The sequence below is a fragment of the Squalius cephalus genome, assembly GCF_949319135.1.
Source record: "Squalius cephalus genome assembly, chromosome: 3".
Lineage (NCBI taxonomy): Eukaryota > Metazoa > Chordata > Actinopteri > Cypriniformes > Leuciscidae > Squalius > Squalius cephalus.
Window position 1 is genome coordinate 5,444,252 of NC_137124.1, and position 25,480 is coordinate 5,469,731.

General features: G+C 38.2%; 2 protein-coding genes across 7 annotated transcripts; both read right to left on the reverse strand.

The window, feature by feature from the left end:
- Window positions 1–1,684: 1,684 nt before the first annotated feature.
- LOC307155014 (heterogeneous nuclear ribonucleoprotein C) lies at window positions 1,685–14,456 on the reverse strand. 6 transcript variants are annotated; one of them, XM_079865306.1, is made up of 11 exons: window positions 14,358–14,456; window positions 12,447–12,480; window positions 10,925–10,969; window positions 8,570–8,835; window positions 7,744–7,816; window positions 7,599–7,646; window positions 7,389–7,412; window positions 6,942–7,099; window positions 5,744–5,857; window positions 4,312–4,430; window positions 1,685–2,352 (listed from the first exon to the last, which is right to left on the reverse strand). In XM_079865306.1, exons 3-11 carry the CDS (start codon window positions 10,927–10,929, stop codon window positions 2,251–2,253), a joined length of 909 nt encoding a protein of 302 aa, XP_079721432.1. In that variant the 5' UTR covers window positions 10,930–10,969; window positions 12,447–12,480; window positions 14,358–14,456; the 3' UTR covers window positions 1,685–2,250. The 6 variants fall into 6 exon arrangements, with proteins under 6 accessions (XP_079721432.1, XP_079721433.1, XP_079721434.1 ...); XM_079865307.1 differs by lacking the exon at window positions 12,447–12,480; XM_079865308.1 differs by lacking the exon at window positions 7,389–7,412.
- Window positions 14,457–14,879: 423 nt separating this feature from the next.
- LOC307156512 (FH1/FH2 domain-containing protein 1) lies at window positions 14,880–24,809 on the reverse strand. Its single transcript, XM_079867924.1, has 9 exons — window positions 23,517–24,809; window positions 22,361–22,504; window positions 21,748–21,930; window positions 20,082–20,201; window positions 19,834–19,995; window positions 18,095–18,324; window positions 16,220–16,442; window positions 15,955–16,066; window positions 14,880–15,869 (listed from the first exon to the last, which is right to left on the reverse strand). The coding sequence occupies exons 1-9, from the start codon at window positions 23,952–23,954 to the stop codon at window positions 15,841–15,843; spliced, it is 1,641 nt and encodes a 546-aa protein (XP_079724050.1). The 5' UTR covers window positions 23,955–24,809; the 3' UTR covers window positions 14,880–15,840.
- Between the last annotated feature and the right edge of the window lie 671 nt (window positions 24,810–25,480).

The window sequence follows — 25,480 nt, forward strand, 5'->3', positions numbered from 1 at the left end:
ACAGGCTCCAGGCCTAAACAGAAAGTGTTTCGAGCGGTTTGGGTTGTGTTTTAACAGGTCCTCTAATTTTGCAGCGACAGACAGATTGAGAGATGAATGTAGAAGGTGGTAAAATGCAAAAAAAACAAAAAGAGGCTAGTCTAGACGTGTTTGTCTGAATCTAGTCTTAACTTCATTACACAACTCACATCTGTGTCTTAAACATTCAATTGCATGCAACAAATTGCAAAGGGTTCTCAAAAGAAGAACTGAAAACCAATCGCAACATTGAAGCTGCTCTGAAACTGTAATGCCAAGCTGCTTTAACTACAGTCAGGGTCTTCTGAAAAGTAGTTTGCTGCAGGCCTTAAAACAATGAGATTTCATTTCGGACGACAGCAAACAAACACAAATTTACACCAGATCTAATAAAACAAGAAAACCAAAAGCCCTACAGAAATCAGCGATGGATGGCAGTAATAAACTCACCATCCAGAAAGATTACATAAAGTGCAGCGTCTACAGGGAACGCCATTAAATGACTCAAATTAATCAGTGTCTCTTTTAATTAGTTCATTGAAATGAAGCAAATCGTTTCCCTAAAGTGAATCAACACGATTGAAGGCCTCACTCAAATGTCGGTTTCAGCTTGTTCTAAGGCTGCATGCAATTAAATCCAAAAAAACATGGCATTTGGTCACACTACATGGCTACTTGTTGGGGGAAAAGAAACATTATTGGAAGGACTAATAATTGGAAAACAATTAGCAGTCTAATAAGCTCCAATAACAGCAAACACGTCATGAACATTTGTAGTTTTATTGAAACTTAATACACAGACCAAACAAAAGACAAACAGAACAAATGAAGAAAACAAAACAGCTGCAAACACATCTGGTATTTATCAGAAGCAAACTCACCTTAGTGTCACTGTACACAAATACAAACCGATAGGTAAAATTACGTTGACTGTACAATCCAAACTTATTCTCACGCACTCAGTGACCCCTTATGGAATATAAAAAAGGTTTCCTTCAATCATACAGTATTTCTGAGAGGTTAAATAACAGAACTGGGCCACACTGCCGCCCACTGGTCAGCACGAGTAATACATTTACTCCAAAAATGAGTCCTAGAGGAACATTGTTGAGCTTGAACCAACACACACACACACACACACACACACACACACGATTGAACTCAACTTCACCTACTGCATGAGTTCAGGGTCCATCAAGAGCTTCAGGAGAGTCATTTGAGACTAATATGAGCCAAACCAATCTAATAATTGTCTAGTGTGTGTTGGGAAAGAGGACTACAATGAACAGTGCTTTTAGGATCTGGACAGAAGGGTTTCACAACCACAAGAACCATGAACAGCATTGGAGAAGAAAGACGTTCTTGGGTATTAAACGCAATATCTTTCTGCACAGGCTGGTTTAAAATGTGAATGACCTCAAACTCAAGCCACTGTTATCATCATTAATTAACGCAGTGGTCGAAGACTTTAAAAACAAAAAAAAAAACAGAAGGACCTGAACGTGTCTGAAGTGGGAACGCAATTGCCTTCAAGGTTTCACAATCCAATTTGTTTGTACTGGCAGAATACGGTTAGTGCAAACATATTGATAAGGTACAAAATGCACGTTAGTGTCTCTTTAAGATCTAATATCTAAATTTGATGCATTCTGATTGGCCCTATCAATTTGTCAATCACTTAACCACTGTCCCACCAAGTATACCAACATTAGTTGTTTTAGGATGTTGATTTGTATTGACAAACTAAGCGGTTTATTTAACAAAACTTTTTTTTTTTTTTTTTGCTCTAACCTTCAGCTACTCAACCTATAACCATCTGTTAAAAATCCAATCATAAAACATCTAGCTCAGTAGCTCCTCCTCCAAATCTCACGCAAACACACTCGAGCTTTCAGGACGCCAGTCTTAAAACAGCTGGACATGGTAAGTTTGCTGCAAACTTGTGCATTAATGTCAATGTTGGAGATCAACCGCCAAAAGCATCGACCCTAAAGCAGAAAGCTTACCATCTGGCTGTTTTATAATGCAAGGATCTCAGAGTAAGGTAGTTGCAATCATGCGATTGATCAGTCTAAAAATATCATTCATCAAGCAGAGATTCGCTATCATGATCCGCGGAGTCTTAGAAATCATTCTGGACTTATGAAATGAAACTTCAGTTGTGCATTAAGGGTCAGAGGATCTACTCTATATCTCACGGCGAGCATGCATGTGTGTCCGTGTCTGTGGCGTTTAAGAGTTGTCTCCGTTGGCGCTGTCTCCATCGTCCTCTCCTTCCTCCTGCTCACCCTCCTCTTCCTCCTCGTCGTCATCCTCTCTTCCTCGACTCTTGATCTGCACACACCAAATGCGTAGCGTGAATACGAGCGCGGCGATATGGGATTTCTCTAGGGCTGCCCTCGACTAAAGATTTTTCTAGTCGACTAGTCGTCATTCATTTAAGCCATTAGTCGACTAATCGTGCACTTATATTAATAAGCCATGAATCATAATAATGCACATTTAATTGCCTATATAAAATACGTATAGCCTAATGAGCGCTCACATGCACACACAAAGCTTGCCACAGCGCAACGGCAAACAATGATTATGAATGTGTCGTGAAAAAAACAGATTGAGACCGTCTTAACATTTGAATCATTTATTGGTCATGTGTTTTTGGCTACAGAGATCAAGTCGACGTTTCATTCGGATTACATAATCTAAGAATATTTGAAGAGTTCAGATGCAAAAGTCTCTAAGTGCAATCTGAAATTTTCTTCTCGAATGATCATTTTTATCAAGCTCGTATATTTAAGTTCAGTAATTTCACTTAAATGGCAATGAAAATTACCTATTAATTGTCATTTAAGTGAAATGACTGAACTTAAATATACGAGCTTGATAAAAATGATCATTCGAGAAGAAAATTTCAGATGGCACTTAGAGGCTTTTGCTTCTGAACTCTTCATTTGTTCATTGAAATGTAAATTTCAAGCTTTCAATAAATATTTTTCTCATGTCTGAGGCAAGAATAGGCTTAGTCTCGGTTCATTTATGCGATGCGCTCAAGTTCAAGACCAAATCAACAGAAAGCGCCATTATTTAAAAAAAAAACACGTTTTGTGAGTTTACAAAGATAAAAGTAGACCCTTCACAGTTTGCATTACTCTTCTCTGTATGACCAAAAATGACGGAGTATGTTAAGTTAAACTGATGGCACCAGCGCCAGTATGTTTGTTAACTTGTCTTTCTCATAGAGCAAAACAACTAATCAAATGTGAATAAGATTACAGCAGCTGCGATTACCTAATCATAAAAAGTGCATATTACAGTTTTATTTATATTTTTCCCTTTGCATTAAAAGGTACTTACAACGTGCTTTTGCAGCGTTGAGCATTGTAGCCAATCACAGACATGTCTGTTGAACACATCGGCCAATCAGAGGCGTTTAAATGAGTCGCTGTGCTGAAGATGTGTTTTGCGCAAACCCACCGAGTTCTGCACTTTCGCAAACCTGTCATTATTACTGGCAATAAACTTAAGACGTAAATAAGAGATTCACTGCAATGTATTTGATATTCCTGATGCTGCTCTGATCGCTCCACTACGCACCGCTCGGTTTGTTGTTAGGACGACTAAAACTTCAGCGATCTAGCTCATCAATGTCAAAATGATTAAAGAAGTGAACGAACGCCTGGTAAAATGTAAATAGATAAACATTTAATATTTGACTGTTTTACAATAGAAATGTTCAACTACCGACAGTATCCGGTGACGCAAATTACTCAAATTTATTTATTTATTAAATTTTGCATTTTTGAATTGAAAATATGCTATAATTTTCTTGATTCATGAGAGAGAGAGAGAATGCATGCATAATTAAAAATAAAATATTATTTGCAAATAGTTAAAATTATATCACTAATACAATAAGACTTTCTTTTTCTTTATTCCCTTAAATCACTTTTATAATGAATTAATTCCTTTAAATAAAAATACCCAATTTTAGTTTGGGCTAAAGCCCCGAATATCCACTGACCTTAGAACCGCCCCTGGTCTAGGGTATATTTACTATACTTATTTATATTTATCTAGGGTAACAGAGCAAGCAGACTTATAAAGTGCTCCTACTTACATGTTTCAAGTAATAAGCCATTTTTGAGGTCGATAAATGATAGGCGAATTATTGGATTTCCTGCCGTTAAAGATCTGTACGTTAAAGCCTGCGTGATTTGCGACTAATAACTAATTTACTCTCCGGCTAAACGCTGAGTCGAGTAGACTTCTCACTGCCGTTTCCGGTTCTCTCACCTCCTCTTCCTCCAGCAGGTCTCCCTCGTCCTCGTAGTCGTTCATATCCGTGCTCTCGCGCTCCTTCTTCCCGCTGGAGTGCTGTGGCGAAACCTCCTCTGGTTTAGCGCCCTTCACATCTGCACAGAAATAATCAGTGATTGTGTAAAGCAGGAGCGGTCAATCTTTTCAAAATTTCATATCACGATCTTTTAACGATCACAATCCATTATATGAATCACGATCTTCCCAATTTTGAGATGTGCTACCGGGAATACCCAGACTGGAACACACAGTATTACATTAAACCATCAGTTGTCAAAATAGTCATTAAACCAAGAGTTAAGGGGTTAGTTCACCCAAAAATGCACCTATTCATTTTCTTCTGTGTGGGTGTGTGTTCACGAGAGCGCCGCGACGCATGCGCGAGAACTGAGAGCATGATCATTTGATGGGAAAGTGTGAAAGGTAAGCCATTCATTTTGCGGCATTGGTAAGACACTATTACGTTTTCTTATTGGTTTCTCACGATTCGGACATCCAGGAAATGCACACTTTAGAACCATTTTAAACACAACATTGAGACCCATCAGTGTCATCTTCATAGTTCTCGTGAACTCAGTCAGAGGCCCACACTGAAGAAAATCAATAGTTGAATAAAGTCGTTATTTTGGGGGTTTTTTTGCACACAAAAAAATATTCTCGTCGCTTTATTCGACACTTGGACTATTTTAACAATGTTTTTACTTAATTTTCTGGGCCGGCAGAATGAAATTTCCTAGAAGCCTATGGAGGAGTGAGACAGCTCTCAGATTTCATCAAAAATGTCTTAATTTGTGTTCTGAAGATGAACGAAAGTCTTGGATTTGGGTTGGGAAAGGGTTGGAACAACATGAGGGCGAGTAATTACTGACAGAATTTTCATATTTGGGTGAACTAACCCTTTAAAACACTGCATAGGCATCACTGTATAAACTTAAATATACACTGATTCTTATTGAATCTACTAGTTATTCAAGTCAAGAGCAGCGAGTGATTTTGTCTTGAACATTAATGACATAATGACCGAATGCATTGATCTAATATAATGACACGCATCCGATTTCTTTCTCAACTTAAGACATAACATATGTTCACATTCATGGCACAATTCAAACGGGACCAGAAAATAATTATTTTCTCCCATTCACTTGCATTGACGATTTTTCAACCTAGAGGTCCAGCGGGGTTAGCGGAGGGGGCGGGACTTACCAGCTCTATAACCAAACAGTTGATGGACCCCATTGACTTCCATAGTATTTTTGGGGTCAATGGGGTCCATATCAACTGTCACGATGTAAAATCGCCAGATCGCCCACCCAAATGTAAAGGTGGTCATTTTTTGCGCCACAAACCAGAATTGTAAATATAAACTTGTGTCATTAGAGAAGAGAGTATATTTACTGGCCCGTACCTGATTTCTTGCTGTGGTCTCTCTCCATGCGCTCCAGGCTCTCCAGCAGATAATCCACTTTGTGTTTAATCTGAGTCAGTTCCTTCTTAATGGTTTGTAGATCATCAGTTCTCACTGCACACACACAGATGCTTATTAGCCCAAATGTACACTACTGTTTGGGGTCAGTAAGATTCCTTAAATGTTTTTAAAGCTCAAAAACACCAAGGCTACATACATTAGATATATAAAACACTGATTTAAAACCACCGTTTTCTATGTGAATATATAGTAAAGTGTAATTTATTCCTGTGATCAAAGCTGGATTCTCAGCATCATTACTCCAGTCTTCAGTGTCACATGATCCTTTAGAAATCTTTCTAATATGATGATTTGATGCTCAATAAACATTTATGATTAAACATTCCTGATAAACTGGTGCCAAAAAATGGAAATATATGTGTAGGAACCCTGAAGAATAAAGAGGGGAGTGTAAAAAAAAATGGAGAATCCAGCATGGGAAAGCTCTTGCTGTCCTAGTCGTGTAAACGACCGGCCAAAACACATACATTTTTTAAGTTTTTAGTTGAAAAGGTGTTGTGTTTAGCCCTTAAGTTCCTAGAACTAACCAGTGCAAAAGCCCCTAAACTCGAAACCCAGGAAAACACTATGCTATGATACATTTATTTTTTTAGAAAACTAAATAGGGGCAATAGCCAACTCTGGAAACACAAATATTTTTCCATACTTAAGTTAAAAACATATTTTTTCCATACATTATATGAAAAAAAAAAAAAAAGTTTAACACTTTATTTGTATAGTCCACTTTAGACATTTTGGTTGTGAAACGTAGTTTGTGGACCAGACAGAGTTGTCTGCGATTCTTTCTTTTGTAAAGTCATGCAGTCAGTGTGAAACCTCCTGTCACCGATCCATCGTTCAGTGTGAACACACACACCAGCAACTGAATGCTACCCCAGATAGTCACACAGTGTGCAAAGAACAGTGACCTGACTACTGATGAAAATCGTGCAGTGTGAACTTGGTATTAGTTGACATGTAGTTGCAAAGTTACTTATAGTTAGTAGTCTAAAGTGGACTATCAAAAAAAAATAAAAAAAAATAATACTAATAATAATAAATAAAAAAAATCCCTATTTTTCCAAACTGCGTAGGACCCCTGAGGAATAAAGAGTGAGTGTAAAGGGAAAGCTCTCACTGGTGCGGGAGGTGCGCTGGCTGCTCTTGGAGGAGAAGCTGCTCTTGGTCCTGCGACTGCCGCCGCTAACGCTCACTCGCGCGCGCTTGGACGGGATCACCGCTCGTGACAGCGGGGGAGGGGGAGGCGGGGGGACGCGCGACGGGTACGAGTACATCCTGAAACACACACACGCTCAGATTAACACACACGCTCGGGGAATCGTGCACTTTGTCAAATCCCACTACAGACAGACATTAAAGGGGTCATCGGATGCAAAATTCATTTTTTTATGGTGTTTGCATATAAATGTGTTTTTGCAGTGTGTGGACAACCAACATACAATGAAAAAAAATCCTTATTTTTTTAATCCCCAAAAAGCCTAAACACTTTCAATAATCAAGCCGTTTGGATTTTCTGAGCAATATGATAATATGCAGTTGCCCATTATCATTTAAAGAGACGCACCGTAACGGGTCGCTGTGAACAGGGCTGTTTTTGAGGAGGGAAAAAAAGAGAAAAAAAGTGTGTTACAAACTTTACATGAAGACCCTAAAGAATCATACCAACTTGTGAAAAACGGGCACTCGATGACCCCTTTAAAAGTCTTTAATGAATAATGAAAAAAGCGTTTGATGAGTTTAACCATGCATGAATCTTTCAAGAGCGAGCGCTCACCTGTCATAGTAATCTCTCTGAAAGTCATAGTCCAGATCAAACGAAGGACTGTGGGAGGAGAAGGCAAAGAATTAAAAGTGGAAAAAAAAAAAAAAAAACTTCTACACAAACAATATAAAATAGAAAAATTGTATAAAATGCAAACCTGTACATATCTCCTGCAGAGCGTTTAATAGTCTTTGACCGATGAGGTTTTGGCTCACCAGCCAGATTAATATCTAAAAAAGCAGAAAGATTAAACATTAAACCACGAGACAAGTCAATTTGGATGAAGGCGTCTGCTAAATGAATGAATGTAATTGTAAACATGAGGTGCTCATGCATGTAGACATTTAACACGCATGTAAAACATCTTTCAATGCTACCGGTACGGTTTGGCAGAATGTTTATACTTTTAAAAGTAAGAGGGATCATAATTTATTTACTTATGCTATTGGAAAATGTGCTATTTCCATAGCTTCCACCCCAAAAAATAAATAAAAAAATAGAGTAAATACATTTTGCATGCATAAAGCCTATTCTTAAGATTTTGCATTAGGCTTTACTTTAAGCAAAATATAATTCTTATTGTTTTGATTTTCAGTGGGCATTTGTGTGAGATTTCCCAATGACTGAAATGGGGAAATACTGAAATCTGGAAAACTCCTTGCCAAATTCACATTTAATTGACATATTTTAAATCAGCAACTAAACAAATGCTTTTATGGGACTGTTTACATCAGATTTTGTGTCAGAATGCAAAAACTTAAAGTTCCTAAAAATTTTGCTTTACTTTAAGAAAAATATCATTCTTATTCTTTTGATTTTCAGAGGACATTTTTATGAGATTTCCCAATGACTGAAATGGGGAAACACTCAAAAACTGCTTGCCAAATTCACATTTAATTGACATATTTCAAATCAGCAAATAAATGTACGCTTTTTTGGGACTGTTAATATCAGATTTAGTTGCTGATTTGAAATATACTTACCGAGCACCTGTCCGACGATCATCCTCCCGTCTTCCCCGCCGACCGCCGCTCTGGCGTTCCTCTCATTGGCGTACTGGACGAACGCGAAGCCTTTGTGCACGGAGCAGCCCACAATCTTCCCGTACTTACTGAAGATGGCCTCCACATCAGCCTTGGTCACCAGCATGGTGTTGAGGTTCCCGATGAAGACCCGGGAGTTCAGCGAGCGCGGATCCGTCTTGTTGGTGACGTTGCTGGCCATCAGGCTGCTGGTTGTGGGGGAATGTCTGGGCGAAAAGAGAGGAATGGAAGGGGTGCAGAAGATTGACAAAGACGGGAAAGAAAAACAAGAAATTAGCTTGTCGATAACAACATTAATGGCCTCAGTAGCTGTTTCCATCCAAAGTTGCGAATTTAACCATTTTCAACTAAAAACGTTAAACTTTTTATGCGTTTTGGGCGTTCGTTTACACGACAACGGGGTTTTGGGCGCCTGAAAACGCAAAGTTTTGAAAACGGTCTCCGTGTAAACAACAAAAACGTGAATCTCTGAAAACGATGATGTCATGCACATGCGTATTACATGTTCAGTCTATAGTGCTTCATTGCCATCTAATGGCCTGGCAGCAGAATACAGGCGTTTTCACGCATTAGTGTGAATGGGCATCGTACGTGGAAAACTCAAAGGAAAAACTTTGTTTCTATCGTTTCTCCATTTCTATCGTTGTCATGTAAGCGTAGCCTAAATTTGGAATATCGCATAAAACACTTTCCATCCCATGTGTTCAAGAGAACAAATTCACCGCTTCTCAGGAAACGTATGCAAAGTAACAATAATAAAAAGGAAGTTGCTGCAACCGGGGAAGCCTCATGTTCTCTCTCGAGTTCGGATGCCTGATGTTTGGGAACGCAACCGTCTGAGAGCGTTCTGGGAGGGAATTAAACCAAATCATTTTGACGACAGACTTTAGCTCAGGCATTTAGAATGATTGAGGGGCCTTTTACATGACACCATTTTCAACTAAAAATGGAAAACTTTTCATGTGTTTTGGCCCTTCATTTACACAACAGTTTTGGGGACTTTACAAAACGTGTTTCAAAACTATACCGCTATAAAACTATACTGCGTAAACTACAAAAACACGAATTTGTGAAAACGATGACGTTACAAAACGACATCGCCACATGGCAGCAGAACACAGCGTTTTTAGTCGTTTTCGAGGATCTGTGTGAACGGGGATCGTTTTGACATCGTTTGAGGAAAAACTCTTCCATTTTTAGCACATTGTTGTCAAGTAAACATACCCTAAAACAACATTTGAGATGCTATGTAATGCGATTGGTCTGCTGTTTAGTCCAGTTATCTGATCAAAGTCAGAGTTTTTTGTTGTTTCCCATAATAGTTCATGCGCATGTCTTCTTATCAGACACAAAAGTGCATACTTAAAGCCTATTTAAAGATTTTTTTTTAATGTAATATCCCAAGATTCACTCAAATAAGTGGATGGAAACCAGCTAGTGAGATCGGATCAGTTCTGGAGTTAGTGTTCATGTCAACATGAAACGGCATTCGCAACCCATTTTACTTCAATGATAACATGCACTGTCAAATCGCTCAAAATAAGACCAGAAACACATTATTATTGAGTAAATGTGGTCCATTTTGGTTTCATGTTGACTTTAAATGAATTCTTACAGAACCACATGAAGATTACAGTCCAGATCTATTTGCATTTTCAATGTCCATTATTATTACTACCAGAAAACAAGACATTTGGGATAAGAACAAACATTTCCAAGATATATACAATTTGTAACAATCAAGATAAAATGTTTAAGCATCATAATTCACATTGGTTTCATAAGTTATATAAACTAGTACGCTTAAAATCAGAACCACAGCAGCCAAATATGAAGCTTTCCTGTACTATAATGTGCTTAGGTGTACATTTGAAATCCGAAGATACACATCAACTAGAAGGGCTTGTATGTTGTATTTGTGCAGTTTGTTGGGCGACGATGTTCATATCTTCACACACCAGGACTGGACGAGTAACGTAGATATTTATGGGCTTACTTTAGATATTGCATGCAAACTAAAAATGCAGAAGTGAAACTAATCATCCAGGTGTTTTATTATCACTATGCTTTGTTTATGGGTTTGATGAAGAGTAATATGCATGGAACTGTCTTTAAAATGTATCTGGTTTTGTAAAGTACTATGACACTATGTGTGTGGATAATGCTTATGGCACGTTTGAGCGGCAAACTGGTGTTTGGAAATATCTTTGGACGCTTAGACCGCCACATAACGTTCACATTGAGAGATTTAAGAGTGCTGAGGGGGATGTTGGGGGTTGAATAGTCAGAACTCACTCCATTTTGTCTGTAATTCAGGTCGAGTCGTCTGTCTGCCTGATTCTGTTGGAGAGAAGAGGGTTGTTATTGGACACCATTGAGCTGCTGCTCAGCAGTGCATTGTGGGTGAAGGTCGTACTGTGTGGGTGGGTGATGTAACCCACCGCACTTTAACAGACGTCACACCAATTTTAACACTTTCCCAAGGTCAAACACGCAGTCTAGTGTTCGGCTGCTGCCACCCAGTGGTTGGTGTACAAAACTTGAGGCAAAGAAAATGAAATCCAGACAGACATCCCAAGTGAAACAGAACAACCATCTCATCTGTGTTATTTAAACCCACTCAATCCCAAACTAAAACCCTTTTAATTTAGGGGAGAAATGTCAAAGCGTCAAATAGAGTGACGTTGCTTAGCCACGTGACGAAATGACGCATCAAATCCTGCGCTAATGAAAAAACCCTTTGAAACAGCCGCCAAAGGAGATTAAAAGATGCCTATCAAGTGATGCCCTCGGCACAGCTTAAGACACACCATTAATCTGTATTACAGACCACTGAGCACAAAGAGATGAATATCAGTGTGTCTGTAGGAAATTTCAGTATTATAAAGATGAAAGTTTAAGGCCAAAGAGAGTCAGAGGTCTGTGCAAATGAAAAACTCAAATTCTTCTCAGGCTCCATGATAGATAGTAGGAAAATAAACATGAATTTAGGGAAATTTGGACCTGTAGTTGGTAATAAGTTGCATATTAACATTACTGTATAAATGCGCCCTTGTATTTCTTCAAGGAATTTGAGAATGAAGACCATTTCAATGTCTTAATATCAAATTGTCAACAGTAAAATGTGCTGAATACAATATTGTTTTCTCAATGGTGGAAAGGTGGGTATCTAAGGAATAATGTCTCAATAGCAAAGCATTACTGTGTGAAGTCAAGACTCAAGACCAAATGATAATACAGTAAATACAGTGTTTTCACCCCTGACAAATGAGAATGCAATGGTGTAAATGTGTGTATTTCAGAATGAAAGTTCATGGGAAACCAATGAATTTAAAATGTGAATTTTAAATATTGTTCTTTAAGCATCTATCATGGCAGCCAACATGCCGAAGACTCATCTTTGCACTTGTAGGCCTATGGGGCGGTGAAACACAGAAAATATGCTTAAACGACATGAAATGAAGAAAAAGTAGACGTAAACTTGCAATTGTCCTCTATAGTACACTACCACAAATTCAAAATAAGACCTCAGTATCAAATGTTGGGATTCTCTCTAAGAGTTGCTCAGAAAAACAGTGTGTCTTTGGTTTAGTGTTTTGCTAGCTTGTTTAATTCAGACTATGAAAATGTCTCTAATTGAACTAAATAAACAAAAATGCACAGGTCTATACACTATTTATAAAGTATTTTTTAAACTATGTCAGATTTAAAAGGTGACGAAAGCAAGTAAAGGCTACACACAACAAACGGGAGTCTAGTCTGCACACTTTTCAGGAAGATTGGTGCGGAAGTGGAGAATAAAGTAAAACCAACTTACGGATTGACGTGGGTCAAAAAAGCTGCCTCAAAAACTACAAAAAAAGCAAAATGAATAAAATCAGAAATGAACATCTGAGATGTGCCCCTTTTAGATCACTATGTTTTTTTTTTCACTGTTTTTTTTAACCAATTGAGTGCACTGGGCTGACAGACCTGAAGTCTAGCCTACATGATAGGGCTAATCCATCTTCAAGACAAATTTGGGTGTAAAATGTGGACTTGATTATGAAAGTGTGACCTTCATGACTTTAAAGAACATGTATGTTGTAGTCTAAAGACATCATGAGTCTAGACCAGGGTTTCCCAAAGTGTGGGTCACAAGTTCTGTGAAAAATCTAATTTAGTCAAATGAAAATAAAACACAATCATGTCATTAAACAACACTGTTTAAAGTTGTTGTGATCCTGTCTTTGCAGTCACATTACAACACTCGTTTCTTGTGATAAACCAGAGAGAGAAACTGATTCAATTACAATATGTAAACAATGTAATTCCTCCCCCCACATTCCATAATCAAATCAAATATATAAATAACTGTACAACATATTCTTGAGAGTAATCATAAAACACTATTGAGATAATAAAATAAACCAAATGTAACAGTGGTGGACAGGCTGGTTATTCATTCCCAATATCTCGGGGTGTGTATGATTCTCATGTTTGGGAACCCCTGATCTACACATACATTATTGATAAAAACAAAACCAGTTTTAGCTGGAGTATGATGCTGATGTTTGCCAAGTGATGAACATGATTTGGTGCACTCTGTATACTCATAAGATACTCATTTACCAAAACAAATGACAAATACTTGTATAATCTATATCAAGCACATAAAGAAAACAAATTTAACCAATTTCAAATGTGATATTGCATTGAAAATATTGTGCAAGTCTTACACGAATACTTAAGTGTTTGTGTGTGTTTGTTTGTTTGTTGGGAGGGAGGACATAAATATAATTTTCATATCAAGACATTCAACAAGAGCTTCTTCATGGGCTGAAATTTTGGATTACACACAAATATGATGTAATATCTAATTGATATATGCAGCATGGGGCAGTTGAGCACATGAGCGAAGGCAGAAATACTTATTTTGGCCCACTTCTTGAAACATTTATTAAATAAATAGTAATGCAACCAGCTCAATTTATCATTCTTGATGTACTTTTAATGGAAAGATTGACCGTTTACATGATTTCGCATAGACCTTGGATGCAATGTAAAAAGTGTTAAAATGGTCCATGCTTTGAAATAGATAATTGCATGAGGCAGAAAACGTGTTTTCTCAGTCCATTAAAAGTGCTGAAACAAATCAAAACCTGCAAAAACGTCGCCTGAAAATTCAATCGACACGATTCTGGAACGCAACGACCCTCAAAAATAGGAGCAAAAATAACGCCCAAATAACCGTATTAAAAAGGACATGCTCAGTCCAAATGTCTACAGCTGAATAAAAATAGTCTACTCGTGTTGGGGAAAACAGTCTGTCATCTTAAAAATGGTCTTAAAACATGATAAATATTCTGAATCCAGGACATGGAGGGAAAAACGACCCCATCTTGAAAACACAACCACCGGTCCATGAGACATTTCCTCCACAATAACTTCAAAAAAACAAATAAACCAGCTGCTCTAGCAGTAGTCCTGCAAAAAATGGGGTGAAAAATAACTCCTACTTTGAAAAATAAAAATAAAATGGTGCGGTCCTCTCAAAGCATATATGTTTTTTTTTTTCTTTCACTGCTCTACCACGGCATCACAAAATGTACGCCACCAAAGCCAAGCAGAAAATGACCAGAAAAATGCATTAAAAATAAAAAATAAAAACCACAAAAAATCTCCAAAGATAGTTCAAAGTCAGTCAAAAATAAAAAGTGACAAAAATCTCTCGAATCAAAATACTCACCGGGAGTTTAAGACTAAAAATGATTAAAATTCGGTGCTGTACTGTTTTGTGGATACAGTCCGTACCAGCTCGTTCAGTAGACACCGACCAGACGAGTGCACGAAATGGCGTCGAGCAAATGCGCACTGAACACAAGCCCCGCCCCGCTCTGCATGTCCTCGAATCTCATTGCCTGCTTTTCAACGCGCCAAAGAAACAGATGACACCGATTGGTGGATTTACGCGTCATTCTCTTGTACGCGTTTCTTTTTAAATAAAGAGCACGTCTGATTGGTTGATGCCGGATTTGGTTAGCAGCATCCTCCCCTCGGAGCACTACCCTAATCGCTTTACAAAAGCTTTTCATCTCATTTACAAATTAAATGAAAAGCTTTTGTAGAGTTAGGTCGTTGAATTTGAAATAAAGTTCTTCACAAAACAAAAATGTACTATGGTAAACCACATTTCTTACTAAATAGTTATTTGTACTACAATAAAAGGTGGTAAATTGATTGTAAATTAAACAAAAGTGAAAGAAATGTTCAGTCAAGTCAAGTCACCTTTATTTATATAGTGCTTTTTACAATACAGATTGTTTCAAAGCAGCTTTACAGTGATAACAGGGGAAAATGTAACAAACAATAGCGCCATAGTCCATCTTAAGTCAATTCAGTGTTGGTTCATTTTTGTTGTAAAAAACATTTATTAATTTAGTCAATCTATATATAGCCTATATATCCACTCTGGAGAAAACAGTGATGTCATCATCCAGCTCAGTTCAGTTCTCATAAAATGGTTCAGAAAACACTGTCAGAACTTTGTTATTCATTTAAAATTGTTATAATGAACAATAACTGTAATTATGGTATGCAATTTGATATTGAATGTCCTGCTGGAAAAATAAAAAAAACACTAAAACCAGCCTAGGCTTGTCTTAACTGGTTTAAGCTGGTCTCCAAGGCTGGCTGGCCAAGTATTCAGCTAGTTTTAGCTGATATCCCATCTTGACCAGCCTGGTCAGCTAAAAAAGTGTCCAAAACCCCTCTAAAAACCAGCCTTGGAGACCAGCTAAAACCAGCCAATCAGCTTAGGCTGGTTTTAGCTGTTTTTGTATTTTATTTTCTTTCAGAAGGGCATGGTTTCAAGCATCTGTAAACCATTAGCACCATGGTTGTCGTAAAATAGTATTAAAAAATACACTTAACAAAAAAGCCAAGATCCTTGCTAATCAAGATATGCTAATCAAGCAATATTAGAAACATAGGCTACTGAATTTATTTGAAATTCAGAGGAAATAAAGCAAAAAGAATATGCTTAAAAGTTCATTGTAGGTTACACCACTGTACCGTTAATGTACTAAAACATATAAACAAAGTAGCCTAGTAACAATGCAAAAAGAAATCACAGAAAAGAGATGTTATTTCAAGTTTTGTTTCCATACTTAAAAACATTGACAAGCTAATGCATCAACGGGTAACACTTTTAAAGGAACAAGAATTGGAGTTCACCACTTCAGCCTTCGGGAGTGACAACCTGCAACAAACAATTCTTATTTGTAAGTATTTTCAATTTTACTTGAATGCAACTGATGAATTTGGCAACGAATAGGCAATGATACCTCTCTTGTCGGTCGTCTTGCTGCGCTGTCGTGGAAGAGTAAAGTCAAAGCGGAAAGATGATGATTCAGGAGTCTTCAAAACCTCTTCAAGTTTCATCTGATCCTCATTCTCCTACAGTGAAAAAGTCATATCATTAGCTTCATAATTATTCTCTCTCCAGTATATAAATAAAACATAAAATAAAACCATAGAAGGCTATGTTGTGAGAATGTGTACTTTTAAAGGAGTTTAGGGCCTTATGTGTGAGTTAGAGCCATTACTTACAGATGGGCTTTGCTGGAGTCTGGTTTTGAGTTTAGGTGTGTTTTGGCTGTCCTTCTCCCTCTCTTTCTCCTTCTCTTTCTCTTTCTCCCTCTGTTGAAGGATAGCATTGCGAGTAGCTCTGTACTCCAGAGCGAAGTCGCTGACTGTCTTACAAAAGGCCTCTGCGCTCGTTTCTCTCACCATGGAGCGCGAGTAACCGAGGAAGAGCAGGAACGAGTGGAATCTAGTGCAAAAGGAAAATGAGCATATGGACATGTAGACTTTGTTTGCATTGTCTGAGGAATTTTATGGAATGGATTTTAACACTAAGCACTCACTATTGGTATCTGAAAGCATAATAAATAGTATTCAATAAATTAACTCTTTCCCCGCCAACGTTTTTTTTTTTTTAAGTTGCCAGCCACCACCAGCAATTGTATGAATTCCTGAACATGCAATATGTCAAAAGAAAGAACAGAGCCTCTGCTTTAAAAAAAAAAAAAATCTGTTTTATTCTAGCTTCATGCATTATTTTGAATGTGGGTAAGTTTCATAAAAAAAGCAACATTCTAAGCAAAAAGCTGAGAAAATCACGTTTTTGTCAAAGACTACATCTGGATCAAATTCAGAACGATGATCAAAACATATGGAGAAGATCGAGGGTAGTTTTGATTTATATGCTGTTTAATGTTGATGATCCCGTTATTTTACATATGATAGCAAACCACTTGTTTCTGCATCTTCTTCGAATGTTTTGATCAGGAGATTCAGTAATCTTTCAGAAGATGTGTCATACTTGCCCCCAACCGTATAACAGTGAAAACACGGAATGCTCATGCTACCGCTAACCCGGACGTCAAGGTCACTTCAGTGGTTTGAGAAAAGCACGTAAAAGTCCTGACAGAAAGCGATGCATAAGGATGTAGTGTAACGACGACGCCCAGATCCAGGAATGCAATAATTATTAGTTAACACTAAGTTGTCAATACTTAAAAAAAAAAAAAAAATTGTCGTTACACTACATCCTCATGCATCGTTTTCTGCCTGGACTTTTACGGGCTTTTCCCAAACCCCTGAAGTGACGTCGACGTCCGGGTTAGCGGTAGCATTAGCCATCAGGCAAGTGTTATTTAAATAAACTCCTGATGTGCTTATAAACTTTCCAATGCCTCGTTTTATGAGTCCAGAACCTAATTGTAGTACTGTAGAAGTTTGGTCCATTTTGGGCATTATTATTGCGGTAATTTACAAGATACAACCTTGGATCCATTAGCGCCTGCACTAAGCCATCCGGCTGATTTCTCTAAATAAGCTCTAACTTTAATAATGTTTAATAATAATTTAATGTTTGACCAAGGGAGAAAAGGCTTCTGGGGGGCCTGGGTGGGGGGGGGGGGGGGGGGGGGTGTTTGGCTCGAGGTCAAGGTGCAAAAGACCCTAGGTTGATTTTACTCCGAACCATCCCTTTAAGCCTATACAAGTCAAGAGTTTTGACAAACTGGATTGAATTAATGTTTCATAAGGTTCACTTAAATGCTTGAAATTTGTTTTGTAGACATAAATATAAACAACAGACTTTTCATAAACATGTATTATATGAGAGCATAATAAATATTTGCATGTGGATCAGTGACTGCCTCTAGAGAGAGAGAGAGAACCCCCCCAAAAAAGCAGATGTAGGCAGGTGGAGCTGGGGAGGTGGAGGGGTAGAGAGAGAACTCACACTGCGCGGAGCTATAGTGCATTTGTACGGATGCGTCGAGGTTATATCGTGAAATAGTAATGATGAATACATGAAATCGATTGGCTGGGAACATTACATTTGAATGAACCAATCCGAATGTGAATAGAGTTTCATGGCTGAACTATTCATTTGTAGAAAGCAAATGGTTTTACCTGTTGATGACTCTGCGGTGAACTGCTCGTAGCACCTTCAACCTCTCCTCACAGTCTTTCAGAAACTGGCGGAGCCGATGATGGAGCACTGCCTCTTCTCCACCTTCCTCTTTTCTTCCTCCACCTTTCTTCTTCTTTCCATCCTTCTCAAGAAGTCTTAGTTGATCCCAGGATGCTTTACAAAGGGATTCAAGCTGAGAGAGATTCAGTTGCACTTGTGTGTAGTCACACTGGAGTGCAGTTGTTTATGAGAGAGAGGAAAAGAGGGAGAAAATGAGTCAAGAGTCAAGTTAAAATTTATTCTTAAAAATGCCACCAAATTGTAGCATCTAAACAGTCCTTCCAGAAAAATGCGTTGGTTTTTTGTGATTGTTGCGGGCAAAAATCCTTGATTATGCGGCACGTTTTCTTAAAAAATGCAATGGAATATGCGGGATATTTATGCAATTTTATGCAATGAAATTGCGGGAACTTGCAATGAAATTGCGGGAACTTGCAAAAACTGCGGTTTGATGAAAAAGAAAAAAAAAGTGATTCCCCCAACACCCTGTTCTCACTAGACAACTACCTTAATGTAAAGAGTCATTTCTTATTACTTCCTGATAAGCAAGCATATACATCACAGGAAGTGCTGGGAATATTTAAGTTCTCATCTTGTTTTATTTCAGACCTTAATAAACACATGGCTCAAACTTACAAAACATTGATGAGTCAAACAAGTTCTGTAGCTTTACAAAAGGAATATGCTACAACTTCTGTAAAAATGAATAAATAAAATATAAAAAAATAAAATGTGTGCTTCCTGTTTCACAGAGGTAGCTATACAAAACAGACATCTTCTGTTAAAATAAGTGCTTCCAATGCACAAAGTGCAATCTCTTACTATAACGTAAATTTACATACTACTACTTACAACTGTAATAAAGTCAATTCATAACATTCCCATGGCAACAGGAGAAAATGGCTGCTCTTGTGTGAAGTAAACGCAACATTTTTCAACTTTCTGCTAAGATTGCATATGTGACTTGTTTGCAATAAAAATGCGGTGACTATGAAATCATTAAAGCCCCGCAATTTATGCGGTGAAAGTGCGGTGTATTTGAAAAAATGCGGCCCCCGCATAAATATGCGGACTTTGGCTGATGATGCATTGAATTATGCGATCGCATAATCGCGTTTTTCTGGAAGGACTGTCTAAAGTGAAAAGAGAAGAGGGCCTTAAATGGACCCTTGGGGCACACCGCATAATTGGGGAACCAACGAAGAAGAAAACTTCCCAAGTTTCCTTCCCAAGAGAAGGAAATATGGTCACTATGTCCAGCACAAATAACAGGCTTCAAATTAACTGGATATCATTAGGCTGAAGTAGGATAACTTACAAAACGAGTATGCATGTTTACTTAGTCAAAACTTTTGACACAAGAAAATCATTATGCAGCCTTAGCCTAATGCTTGAGAAGCACACGTGTTTCCCACATTGCAATGCACTGAACTTGACTTTCCCTTTCCAGCGAACGAGGTCATGTCAGTTTTTATCATCTTCCTGGGTTATTATTTGCTTAGACTGCCAACATTAAAGGCGTTTTTACACAGCTCTGAATTCAAATGCAATTCAACCATGTATTTCTGAGCTGATAACTAGTTGAAGTAAACATGCAAGGTAACAATGCAGTATATACTGTGATTTGAAATGTTTAAACTCTGCAATGCACATCTTAGTACAAAACACATTCACATACCTTGCTGGCTTTTGTGACAGCAGTGATGTCGGAGTAGAGATCAGAGGATTGTGGGTAAAGCTGGAGCAATAACACACACACGTGATGAAGAAGAGGCTGCCGGCCGTGTGTGTCTCTCACCTGAGAGAGTTTGCCCAGGTAACTCAACTCAAACCCCCTCGCCTATACAAAACAGAAAACACACACCTTCATGCAACGTGCAGGATACAGGTCATCAGGCACACACATCTTTATACAGGCGTTCTCACCTTACAGCCGTTCAGAAAGTTGCCGATGGCCAGAACAGTTGCAAGTATACAGCGAAACGTCTGATTAGCCGCTAGCTGCTCCATGGCAAGCTTCAGATGGAAGAGCGGCTCTGCGATCTCCTGTTTACACACACATACTGTGAGCACAAATCAGCAGACGTCACAGACAACAGACATCACAACAGTTCAGAGCTCTGTAGTTCATGCTTTTTATTCACATCAGTTCAAACAATAATAAATGATCCCATAGCCAAAGAACATTTTGCTAACATTCCCCTTAAATTATGAAAATATCATTCCTGGATGATTCCTGAATGTTTCCCTGAACAGTTTTTTTTTAAATGTTTTAAAAAGAAGAAAATCTTGGTTATATGAATGTTAAGGTAACATTCCATTTTAGAATTTTGCAAACATTACGAGAATGTTACTTTTGGATGTTCCCTGAATGTTCTGAAACTAGTAGTAACTTTTAAAACACATTAGACGAACATCCAACTAAAACGTTTCAGAAACGTTTCATGAACAATGTTTTTGTGCTAACGTTTTAAGAACATTATTAAAGACCTGATAGAGACTTATTGAAGTCAACAGACATCAGAACAGGTAAAAGCTCTTTAGTTGATGCTTTTTGTTCAAATCATTTCAAGCAATAATGGATAATCCCAGCTAACAAAAATATATTCTAAGAACATTTTGCTAACATTCCCATTCAATTATAAAAAAAATATATTCTTGAATGATTCCTGAATGTTCCCTGAACAATCAAAACGTCCGCTTTTTGTAAATGTTTATTTATTTATTTATTTATTTATTTTATTCTTGGTTACGAATGTTGATGGGCTAACATTGACTTCCTAAAACAGTATGGAAGTTCACAATTGTGTACATCAACTGTTTGGTGTCTGACATTCTTCAAAATATCTTCTTTTGTGTTCAACAGAAGAAATAAGTTTTAACAGGTTTGGAACAAAATGAGGGTGAGTAAATGATGACAGATTTATTTTTTTTATTTTTGGGTGAATTATCCATTTAAATAACAACCCAAAAGTTTTCCAAGACTCCAGACTCATATTCTCCAATCATGCAGTTACGGATTCAGCATTTTGACTGTGCGACTTCTGCATGAGATGAGAACACAGTTTTATAAGAGTTTTATAAGAATATTATCCCGTCCTCTACTGCGAAATGCTCGCTCTGTTTGGATGTGCTTAAATCTATACTAAATGAGGCGAGGGTGTCGAGTTACATTCAAGATATTTTAAGGCATGAAGACATTTTCTTCAAGTGAAAATTGCTTAAATACGTCATTTTGGTGATCAAAGATGAGTTTGAAGGGATACAATTATTGACCACAGGGGAACTTTAAGCTGTTTATGACCTTACTCCGATGAAAACGGGTTAACCACACTTATTCACAGCTTATTAAGCATAATCACGTGAAGAATGTGCATGTAAACATTGAGTTTCTCGTCACACCGCCTCATCTACATCAGGTGACCTGAAACTGTTTCCATTGCAGTTTTTCAAAATATTTATTTTTCGAATTGCCTGAAAAACCACCTCATGCGAGCGTAAAAACTTTTTTGCGATAAATGGGAATTTTTGCGAAATGGACATATTTCCATTGGGCGTATTTTGAAGGGTAATGGAAAGTCTAGTCTCTCACTCTCTCCATGTTGTCGTGGTCCAGAGCGAAGGCCCAGATCTGCAGTCTGGCGCTCAGATGAGGAACGGTCCCCAGGGTCAGGAGACACTGCTCTGCGGGGCCCAGAGACGAGCCCGGGGCCCGAGCCTGAGCCTCTGCGATCACATTCAGCTCGTCTTCAGTGGGAACCAGCATCTGCAACCTCTGGACCAATTCAATTCACATTTATTTGTATAGCGCTTTTCACAATACACATCGTTTCAAAGCAAAAGCATGTGTCCACATTACAATTTAGAGTGATCTGTTATCAGAGGTAACTATGTATTTCAGAAATGTACATATACAAAACCACAGTTAGCGAACAATTTATTAATTTAAACAATGTAATAATTAAAGGTAGAAACAGTGAGCTCATTGAAGTAATGAATACTTGTTTGTTAACAAATCAAAACAAATGTAGCATTGGTGCATGTTGATTCAGAGTGAACCATTTGCATTTGTTGTCAACCACAAATGCATGTCACCAAATACTTCTGCTTTCATAGTCGAATACCACATATCTATGGTGAATCTTCCAAAATGAGACCAAAGGGCAAAGAGACTGAATGTTGACGTCATGACTAAGGGAGCTCACCTGGATGTCTTCTCTGTCTAGTACAGTGTTGTCCATGCTGAATATGGCAGGAGGGAGAAGGTGAGCAGGTGGGAGTCCGCTCAGCGCTATAGTGATGATGTTACTGCGCTTCACACTCAAAACACACACACACGGCTGCTTCTGCTGCGCAAACCAACAGACAGAGATGTGGAGCAGAAACACTGAAAAGCTCAATACATAGAGGCTTGAGGCTGGGATGCACTACGATTATTGACTGATTTGCAGTCTGGATGAGTTGAAGCTGTAGTTGCCTAAAGTCATGCCAGCCAGAGTTGACAGATTTCACAGAAAATCAAGCACAGGTTTTTTAGCTTCAGACTTTGATTCCATAGAGTCGGAGGAGATCAAACATGTTTGATGTTTTGAACCGACTTTAGAACACGTGTTGTTTACATTTGTCACACGTCTCCTAGCAACAACGTGCACGTTTGTTGTTTTCGGAACATCTTGAAATGTCTGTTCTGCGTTTAGTGCAGCGTTTTCAATATTTTAGATGCCGGAATATGATCATTCTGGTACGAAGCCAGCTATATATTTTCATGTAAAAAGACCAAATTTGTACCTTGAAAATGAATATTATAAATATGCTTTGAATTTTATTTGGAAAATATTTAGTTTCTACTATATTGCATTATAAAAAAAAAGACAAAATTCTACTCACTATTTTACCATTATGTACATGTATTATTATATATTTTTTATTGTTCAAATAAATTTTTTTAATCAATGTTTAATTTATTTATTTAGTTAATTTAATCTTTATTTTTCATTATTTGTTTATTTGTTTATTTTTTACTCTGTTTTTCTTAACTTTTTTTTCCTCACGGGCCCCCAATACTCTTAAAAATAAACCTTTCAAAAAGCAGGTTTTCACAACCATTTTTTGAGTCCAAAAGAACCTTTCATTGAAAAGTTCTTAAAATAACTATATTTTCCTCCTTAATTTTTTAAAATATCTAAAAAAACATTTTGCGGAATGGAAAGATTCGATGGACTTTAAAGGTTCTTCACGGAGCCATTAAAGCCAACAAAGAACTTTGGGGTTTTAAAATCTGTTCCATTAAGAAGTCGTGTAGTGAATTCCAGCCTTTACTGAAAGTTTTATTTTACATGTATGCGAACATCACAGTCTTACCCGCCGTCGCTCCATCAGACTGCAGAGGGCGCTGTTGCTGCTCTTGCTCTCAAACAGGTATTCCAGTCGATTGGTGTCGAGATGAACCGGTTCCAGACCGGCCCAGATGGACTGGGGCCCGAAGCGGCCCACTCTCGGCAGCGGCTGCAGACTCACCAGCGCCCTCCAGTGGAGCCTCAGCATACGAGCGCCTGGCGGACCCGGCGACCCGCTGGATACAGGAGGAGGAGCTGAGGGGGGAGGGGGCGGAGCCAAAGGGGGAGGGGGCGGGGGCACCGGGGAGGCTGCAATCTGATTGGCCGAAATGCGGGAGGAGTCTTCATCAATGCTGTCCACCTCAAGATCCTCTTCATCCCAGAGGTCGGAGAAGTCGAGGGCGTTGAGGCGGAGCAGGGGGGCGTGGCTTTTGAGGGATTCGAAAGATTCGGCTTGTTTCATTGGGTCTTCGTTAGCGATTTATTTATTTTTTTTAAACTTGAGGAAAGTTAATAAATGTTGTGAAAAATTATGCATAGGAGGTGAATCTTCTTCTCCAAATCAACACAATGACCAAATATCAGCTCAGTATCGCTACTTCAGAGGAACGGTTTACCTTGATCAGAGTCCGATGATCCAATGATCCTCCAACGTTACAAGATTTGCCTTGTACAATTTCATTGGGTCTTCGTTGGTGATTTATAAAAAAAATAAAATAAAAAAAAACTTAAAGTAAATGTTGTGCAAAATGATGAACTCTCACGAAGGGGTTTCGAGTGCGCTTGTGCAAAATAAGAATGAATAAATGAAATGAAATGAAAATGAATGAACCTGACTCTGCTTCTTCTCCAAATCAACACAATGACCAAAGATCAGCTCAATACAGCTCAGAGGAAAGCTTTACCTTGATCAGTGTCGGTTCATAGTTGCACGCAGCTTTGCAAATGATCCTCCAACGTTAGGCCTACTAGATTTGCCTTGAACCAATAATAAAGAAACACGCTCCCATGTTCTTCAAAATAAAAAAAAGGCTAGTAAAGATAATCCATCAAAAAACAACTTTTTGCAGGAGATGATGCAGCTCCTCCGTCAACACTGGGTTTGAGCTTGATGTGTCTGATGGGTCAGATCAGAAGTCTTGCAGATCATGTGACGTGTATTTCAGAAGGCCCAGTGAATCCATCCGCTGCACGTCAAGCATCTATAGGATCCTTTTTAGCACGTTCTCCTACATCACGCCGTCGTCTTCATTTAAGCACTCTGTTGCGTTGAGCATGTGTGTGTGTGTGTGTGTGAGAGAGACGTGAAACTCCGTCTGTGTCCCAGACATTATGAGGGGTCGTTTACACAGTGTTTATTTGAGTTGCGCCCTTTCCCTTAATTTCCTTATCTCTCCAGCATCTCCTGTTTATATCACAGCTTCACTATCTCTCCGTCTCCACCCTTTCGCTCTCCTTCCCTCTCTTTCAGTCTCTCCATGCTGAGAATCAGACTGCATATGGATTTTGGGTCAATAATCACTACTGTTGCTTATTCTTGATTGGTTTGGGATCCGAACAACCGTCAAATTTTAAGTATATTGCATAATATATAATTAGAAAATGTCTTAAGGTTGCTTTCTATCTGCAAGAATATGGGTGTTTTCTTAAAAGTCAACTAAATGAACTAAAAGAGTTGAAGAACTCAGTTCAAGTTGCTTTAAGAAGCAAAGCATGTGTGTGTGTGTGTGTGCGTGTGTGTGAGAGAGAGAAAATCACGCAGTGGATTTTTCCAGTTCAGCTCCTACACATTCAAAAGTCTTTGCCATTAGTTTTTTTCTGTTTTCCTGCTATTCTGCAGATAAAATGGCTCTTTAAATATATATATATATATATATATATATATATATATATATATATATATATATATATATATATATGGTTCAAGGACTCTTAACAACCCTTAGGCTTGAAATAGTGAGTTTTTATCAGTTCTAAAACATTTGTAGC